General features: G+C 56.8%; 1 protein-coding gene across 1 annotated transcript in view; it reads right to left on the bottom strand.

The window, feature by feature from the left end:
• Nucleotides 1–4,848: 4,848 nt before the first annotated feature.
• Nucleotides 4,849–7,450, bottom strand: part of LOC109308561 (probable cation-transporting ATPase 13A4) — a 41,598-nt gene continuing 38,996 nt past the window's right edge. Inside the window, exons 29-31 of the mRNA XM_019532926.1 lie at nt 6,697–6,777; nt 5,681–5,900; nt 4,849–5,620 (exon numbers count right to left, since the gene is read on the bottom strand). Coding sequence (XP_019388471.1) covers nt 5,505–5,620; nt 5,681–5,900; nt 6,697–6,777 — 417 coding nt within the window. The 3' untranslated portion in view covers nt 4,849–5,504. The remainder of the gene's footprint in view (nt 5,621–5,680; nt 5,901–6,696; nt 6,778–7,450) is intronic.

Below are 7,450 nucleotides of genomic sequence, written 5' to 3' on the forward strand. Positions count from 1 at the left end.
GGCCCGGTGTGCAGCTCTGGCGCCCCGCGAAGAGAGATGTTGACCAAGTGGAACGACTCCAGAGAACAGCGAGGATAAGAGGCTCTGAAAAGTGACCCCAGAGGAGAGGTTGAAAGAGGAAAGGCTTTGTTTCCTCGAGAGAGGATGGGAGGGCAGCAGTCCACTGACACACAAGAGGCGGTTTCTGAAGGGAACAGGGATCAAGCGTGCTCGAGGGCCGGCGCGGGAGGGACCAGAAGAAACCAGCCCAGTTCCTAGCAAAAATAGCTGAACTGGCTGTTGAAACCTGGCATTTTCCTAACTTGCTGACACGCTGGATGTGTCATCCCCGAGGCTGTGGAGCCTTTCACTGAACACTTTTAATCCCAGGTCCCACAGGCATCTCAGGGTGGTCTAGGTGCACTTGAGCAGCCGCCACGCAGGGCTTGGGCCCTTCCTGAGGTCCCTTCCAGCCTTGCATTGCTTTGCTGTTGTTCTCCTAATTAGCTGCCACTAGATACCATGGGAGCTGGGGACCTAGCAGGGTACCAGGGGGCTGCGGGGATGGTACAAACATGCCCAGGTACCTGCGCCGGCTAATGACACTGGTTGCACAGGCGTGAAAAGCTGCACACTGCGGAGCAAAGGTGGCAGCCTCTGCTGGCTGAGGATTAGGGACGAACCTGGGCAGAGCCTCGTTCCAAACCCCTCCTTTACCTGCCCTGCACATGATCCTGCCCTTGGCTCAGGCTCACGTAGGGCTGAGTCCCACGCCAGCCAGCCGGGCATTGTCCTCCTGCTGCTCCTCCCCAGTCGTGGTGTGCCCAGCGGCTAATCCGCAGCTGCAAACACAAGCTGAGCTCTAGGAGGCCTGCCCTGCCCTGCCTCATACCTCAGGGCTTAGCCTTGTCCTGGGGTGGTGGGAGTGCCCCTCGGCAGCAGGGCAGGACTCCTCACTGCTGAAATACGTGTCGGCGACCAGGGGCGCCTTGGGGCAGCGAGCGCAGTGTGGCGCAGACTCCCAGCGGGAGCTGTGCCCTGCCCTGGGCATAACTGGGCTATGCAGCAAACCAACCCGAGCCTTGGGCATGAAGGTGCACAGGGCCTTGCCCCGTCTGGTGACCTGGCACTGAGTCAGATCCATCAGCCGTAGGATTAGAGGCTCCTGGCAGCACCCTGGTTGCACTGGCTGCAGAAACTGGGATGGGAAGGTGAATGGGGTAGGCGGGTGCAAGAGGACAAGGGTGGTTAATGCAGTTAGTGCAGTTCAGCGGTGCCAGGGGGAGCTGGGTGCTCCTCATCTCTGCCACTGCGTTCCTGTGTGATGCTGGGCGTGTCATTTAGCCCCAGGGTGTCAACTGGAGGACCAGACTGGCCTGTCCGGCTTCTCACAGGCTGAATGACTCACCTCTGGGTCTGGCCCACTGTGGATTTGCAATCCCAGTAATTACACACTGGGAATTTAGCTGTGGGAGCAGTGCAAACCCCCTGCTTAGCTTGCCAGCCTTGCAGCTCTCGGAGCTGCGGCAAGAAGCGCTGCAGGCCAGCGGTGCTCAGGGGTGCGCGGTCTTGTTCGGATAGCCTTTTGCTTGTGATCGCCTTCTGTGTCCAGGCTACTGGGGTCTGTGCTTTGCAAGGCCAGTGTATCGAGCATCCTTCTGGAAGCCGAGCACAGCACAGAGCTGCCACTCGCCCTCCCAGATTTTGGAGTCCTCAACTGCCCTCTCTCCAGCACTTCCACGGGCCAGCTCTGGGCTGCAGACCCAGCTGCTGTCGTCTTTGTCTGGCTGCATCGTAGGCTAGGCGTGAAGCTCATCCCTCGGCTCCACAGGGGTGAGAAGCGCCTGAGTCCCCGCACCGCTGAGCCGGGCCATCGGGAGCAGAGCTGCGAGAACCCCGTGTCTGTACGGAGGGCAGGGCACGGGCTGGCTGGGGGCCTGAAGTGTGGGCAAGGCAGGGCCTGCAAGGGGTCTTGGACTGGGCATAGCAAACCTCTCCATGCATGTTAGGTGTCTGCGGGGGGTGGCTAGAGCATTTGAATGGCTCCCGTGGTTTTCTTTGACCTGGCCTCGCTGCTGTAGCCGGTCTCCTGGTCCCTGGGAGAAGCTAGCTATCGTCCCAGGTGCAGGGCAGCCACTTGCCTAAATGCAGGTGCCTGGTGCCACATGTGCCATCTTGTCTCCTCACCCGGGTGATCCAGGTTCAATTCCTGCCCTGCCACACCGCCTTCCCAGGTGACCAACTCCGTCCCCTCTTGTCTCTTGCCCTTCCTTACCTCGCAAGCGGATGGATGAGGGTTTGGGACATGTGTCGAGGTCCGTGCAGGGCAGCTCTGTCCGAGTGCAAAGGTTAGTCTAGTCTGAACGATTCGGGCTGTGTTAGGCTATTCCTCAGGTGCCGTGTGTAAGATCTGTGGTGCTCGCTGTGAGTGGACATGTAGAGACTTTGCCCCAGTAGAAGCGCACGTACGTGTCTGTTCCCATTGTTACAGGGCGATGTGACCCAGGTCCGGCAACGGGAATGCAACTCTCTGCCTGCACCTCACTGGCTTTCCCTGCAGCTTGGGACTTAAGATAGACCCTTGGCTGGGAGATTTTGGATAGGAGGGATCCTGTCATTAGCAGGAACCCAGACCAGATACCTCATGAGGTCCCTTCCAGCCCGACTTTCCCATGATCCTATGAACTCCCTTTGCATGGTGTGCGGTCACTGGGAGTAGAAGAGAGAATAACTGCGCCGTAGCTATTGAGGTCAATCTGCTCCCTGCCAACACAAGGTGACTTGAAAGCAGAGGTGGGTGCTGGTCTTTAAATGCACATGGAGGGCTAGGTTTTGGACACCATAAAGTTTTAGGGGCATTTGGGTCCTTTAAACATAGGAACTCCTGGGCCATCATGTCTGGTCCCATGTGTTCATGGACAGCCGCTCGTCCAGGAGGATCCACTCCAGCCCCATTCACACATGCAGCCACAAAGCACCTGATGGAAAAATACTATCGAGACATCACAGGGAGGAAGCAGGAGATGCAAAGGCACTGCCACTCCAGTGACCAGAAACCGGTTAGGCTAAAATATGCTTCAATGATCCCCCAGGCCCAGAGGACCACTCCCAGGGGTACAGAGGAAGGCACAACATCCCCATGATCCATGCAATACAGCATGGGGGGAAGTCCTTCCCTGACCACAGGCTATCCTTTAAGTAGTGATCACAGGGCATGTCTACATGTGCGCATTTAATGCACATTATCCCAATTTAAGACACATTAATGGTGCATTGCCTACACATGTACACCCTTAGTGTGCCTTAAAATGGCAATTTAAGGCTATGTGGCCTAAATTTGATACCTGCATAAAGCAAGTATCAAATTTAGGCACAATTAAAGTGCAGATGCGCTGATGCCCATTAACACAGTGTGCGTCAATGGATACGCACCGCATCAATGCACATCAGCACATCTGCATGTGAGCTAATGAAACTTAGCTATTCACACCTAAAATTTAATGCACCTTAATGAGCATTACTGTGCCACGTGTAGATGGGAGTCTAAATCACCTTAATGCATCTTAAGCAAGGCTCATTTAGTTTAGGCATGTGTAAATACACGTGTAGACACACCCACAGGATTCAGTAAATGCCAGCACACATGAACAGGAATCAAACAAAAAGTGGTTATTGTGGATCAGTAGGCAAGCCTCTGAAGACCCTTTGTCTGTCTCTGACTAACTGGCTACCAGCGGAGGGGCCATCTCATCTCAATTCCCAACTCTTCGATGTTAGGGAGTGTCTCTAAAGTTGCATCTTTTATTACTATGCCTTGTAGAAAAGGGCCTTTGAAAACATTGGCCCTGTTTTGGGCTGGTGTCCAAACCCAATGAGGTTGGGTGACTGGGCAAGTCCTGCTTTGTGTTTGGGGATGACACTCTTGGTTTTGGGAAAGCCGCTGAGGCTGGAAGAGGAGGAGGAATTCACACCAGCCCGTGTGCATCCTAACCCACAAACTGGCTGGCTTCCATTTGCCAGAGGTCCTGTGGTCTCAGGAGATCTCCCCTTGAAGTGCCATCTCCTAGCTGGGGGGCTGGGAGCACAGTAACGTGCCTGCCCAGCTTCAGCAGCAAAGAGACGGAGCTTAGCACAGGGGAGGCTTCTCCAGCCAAGCGGTGGTTACACCTGGCAGTCACGTGGGAATAGACTGGCGTCCCTGGGTGGGGCTGCGTGCATTTTTTGCACCCATGTGGCCACAACTTGGGCCAGCCCAGCTCTGGGTTGAGCTGTTTGAATATTGTCTGGCCTCAGCTGTGAAGAACCTGCCTGCCCAGGCTGCACACCAAGGTGTTTGGGCACCTCTTGGGGATGCAAAATGTGGGGGGAGAAGGGGAGAGCTCTGACCACTAGGGCACTGCTGCCACCTCACTGTCTCCTGGGCTGCGAGCGTGGCCTCCTGCCTCCCTTTGCTCCTGCCACGTGTGCCTGACACGGGAAAGAAGCGTTGTGTGGTTCAAGCAACAGGGTTTGCGTGATCTGGGAAGATGTAAAAACGGTTTGCAGTTTGGCATGGGAGAAAACAGGCAGTCAAAAACAGTCATTGCAGTCTGATCCAAACTTAATTAAAAAAAAAACCCCATAACAAAACCCCTCTTCCAGTTCTGTGGCCGCAGCAGCGCGGCCCTGCTCCCAAGTTTGGGGGAAAGGCTGGATCTGGCTGGGGAGTGAGGCAGCCAAGTTGAACGGTTACCGGGCTGGGGACCTTTCTTCTGACCATGATTATAGTTTCATAGTTTCATAGTTTCATTAGCTGGTTTGGTCTTGTGAGCCTCATGTGCATGCATCGGAGAGGCACCTGGAAGGTGGCTGTGAGCTGGGGACATGTGAGCTGGCCTCAAACAGCTCTTTAACGAACCTTATCCCTCTGCATGAGGCCTGGAGCATGAAGCAGGGAAATGCCATGTGTGTGCTTCAACCAGGACAGAAAATGAGCAGGCCAAGGACTTGCCTGATACCTCAGCAAGAACAGGATTAGGAAGCTGAGGCCAGTTCCCCTTGGCAGTCCTGCTGGGCCCTCCTGGGAGAGCTGGCAGGAGCAAGCAAGGCAGGGTAGACACGTGTCAGGGAGGGAGAAAAGCACCTGGTCCCTTGACACCTGCTTTGGTCCAAGTTGCCTGCACAACTGCGAAGAGCACTGACTTGCAAAGATCAGTTTTAAAGAACGCATCCCCCAGAAATGCATAAAACAGCCCAGGATACACTGCTGAGACCATTTGTCCTCTGAGCTCTTTGCTTCCACTTCTGGAAAACAGGTTTTTAATGGGAAGGTAAAGAGCAGTCTCACAGCACTGCTGCAACATCGCTTAAAGCCGCAGCACACGTGAGTCTCCCTTCGTGGTCCTTATCAGGGCAGAGCACACGGTGCAGCTTGGGGGGTGGCCTGCCAGTCCCCACCAGCCCATCCCAGCTGCCAGCAGCCAGAGTTTACTGGGGCTGGGTGCTGGGAGCATGGTGGTATTACCTGAACGCCACCGCGGCCTGATTTAGAGCCGTGTTCTGCCTCTGCTGTACCATGTAGCACAGAGGGAGTCTGGGTGTGGATGCTCAGTGGCAAGCGCGGGGTTGTGTCTACTTGTGGCGGGGGCCACGAGCCCCCGAGGACAGGCCCTGTCGTGGCGGGTCACGGTCCTGCCCTGGGCGTCTCCCTGCCGTCCCCTTCTGAGCGTTTTCTCGTCGCTGTTGAACGCCAGGTTGACGTACGCCACCTCGTCGGTCTCTGTGGGGATCGCCGTGGCCTCGGAGAAGGTGGTTGTGTTCAGAGGGGGCCAGGCGGGGTCCCGGGACAGCAGGCGCCGCAGGATCTGGTACCGGCTCTGGGACTGGTACCGGAAGCAGGTCTTCAGCCACATCCACAGGGCTCGGTTCTCAGTGACGGCCTCCTGTGCAGGGAAGCACCGACCGTCAAATCCCGGGGACTCGGGAACAGCTTCTCTGCCCCCCAGGACATAGCACCAATAGTGGGAACGCAGCGGCAATCCCCATCCTGCCGAGACACCCCCCTCTTGCAGCCCACGACCAGCCACTTCTTGCAATTTCTAAGCCTCCTGCCTGGTGCAGGCCCCTGCAGCCCTGCTGACGTCAGAGGAGATTCCCGTGTCTCGGTCGGTGGTAGATGCTACTTCAGGCCACGTTGGTGAGGGGCCACAGAGATGAGAGAGCCCTTTAGAGGCTTGGACACCCCTGCGCCAGTACAATCACCCCAGAAAAATCAGGGCAAAACTCCACGAGAATGGGTCACACTGGCCTGGGCGCAGTGTGTCCGCTCCTATCCCGGGACAGTGTTTGCTCAGCATAAGCAGGTTGTTACTGGCTCCCCACCACCTCGTGAAGAGGCCGTTTGCTAGCCTCTCCCACACCAGATGCCCCGGGATAACTGGGGGTCTGACCGCTCCGGATCCGGGTGCACTTCCCTTGGTGCATAGTGCAGCATATGTGACACTGCCCAGGCCCCGGGGGTAAAAAACCCTGAACTGAGGAGGAAAATGCAAGTGCTCTTCTGTCTGGGAAGCAGGTCCCGCATCCCCGTGCACCCCAGAGAGGACGGAGCTGCAGCGGGCCGAGCCCGGCAGGGTCTGCCCCAGACCATTTGGAGCGGGGCTGGGGTCAGAGGTGCTGGTGGTGCTGCTGGGGCCTGGCCCTTTCTGCTCGTGTCAGGAGTTAAGTGAGCGCGCTCACCTCTACAAGGAGAGACGCAGCGAACGCGATGGCCAGCATGATCAGCATGGAAACCCTCCAGACGGGCGGCGTGCACACCAGCTGGGACAGAGGCAAGAGGGGAGGCAGTCAGCAACACGCGGGCACCAAAAGCACACGTGGGATCTCGTGTCACCGGGGCACCGCATCTTGTCCGACGGTAGGCGTCTGCTACTACCTGGTGAGTTGACGCCGTGGGTCACCTTGTTACCTACCCTGAGGGAAGCCTGGCAGAGGAGCCCGGACGTGGCACGTATCTGAGTCGCAAGGCAAGAAAGCAAAGCTCCTGCTTTGCACGAGTTTTTCCGTAGGAAAGAGCCGAGGTCCACGTTGCATTATGCACCCCCGGGGTTCCCAGCAGGATGGATACTTCGGTTTGGGTTCAGCCTATTCAAGGAGGGGGCCTGGCTCCCAAGGGGACCGGTGCTGTCACCCGGTGCAGGCATGCTCAGATCCAAGGGCTGGTTTCTCTCCAGTTCCTCTCTATTTCTTCCCCCAAGGCTGAGGCTTGATCTGCAGCATTCATGGAAGCCAGCAGCTCCCCGCACACAGAGACGACTGCCAGGGCAGCTCTCCCAAACCCATTTTTAGGCCCCTCTCAGCATTACCAACCACATCGCCCCTACCCACACTATCTTAGAGTTTCATAGTTTCATAGTTGGTCGGGTCAGAAGGGACCTGAGCAGATCATCGAGTCCGACCCCCTGCCCTGGCAGGAAAGAGTACTGGGGTCAAA

Source organism: Crocodylus porosus, unplaced genomic scaffold, assembly GCF_001723895.1.
Source record: "Crocodylus porosus isolate Cpor-Errol unplaced genomic scaffold, CroPor_comp1, whole genome shotgun sequence".
NCBI classification, from domain to species: domain Eukaryota; kingdom Metazoa; phylum Chordata; order Crocodylia; family Crocodylidae; genus Crocodylus; species Crocodylus porosus.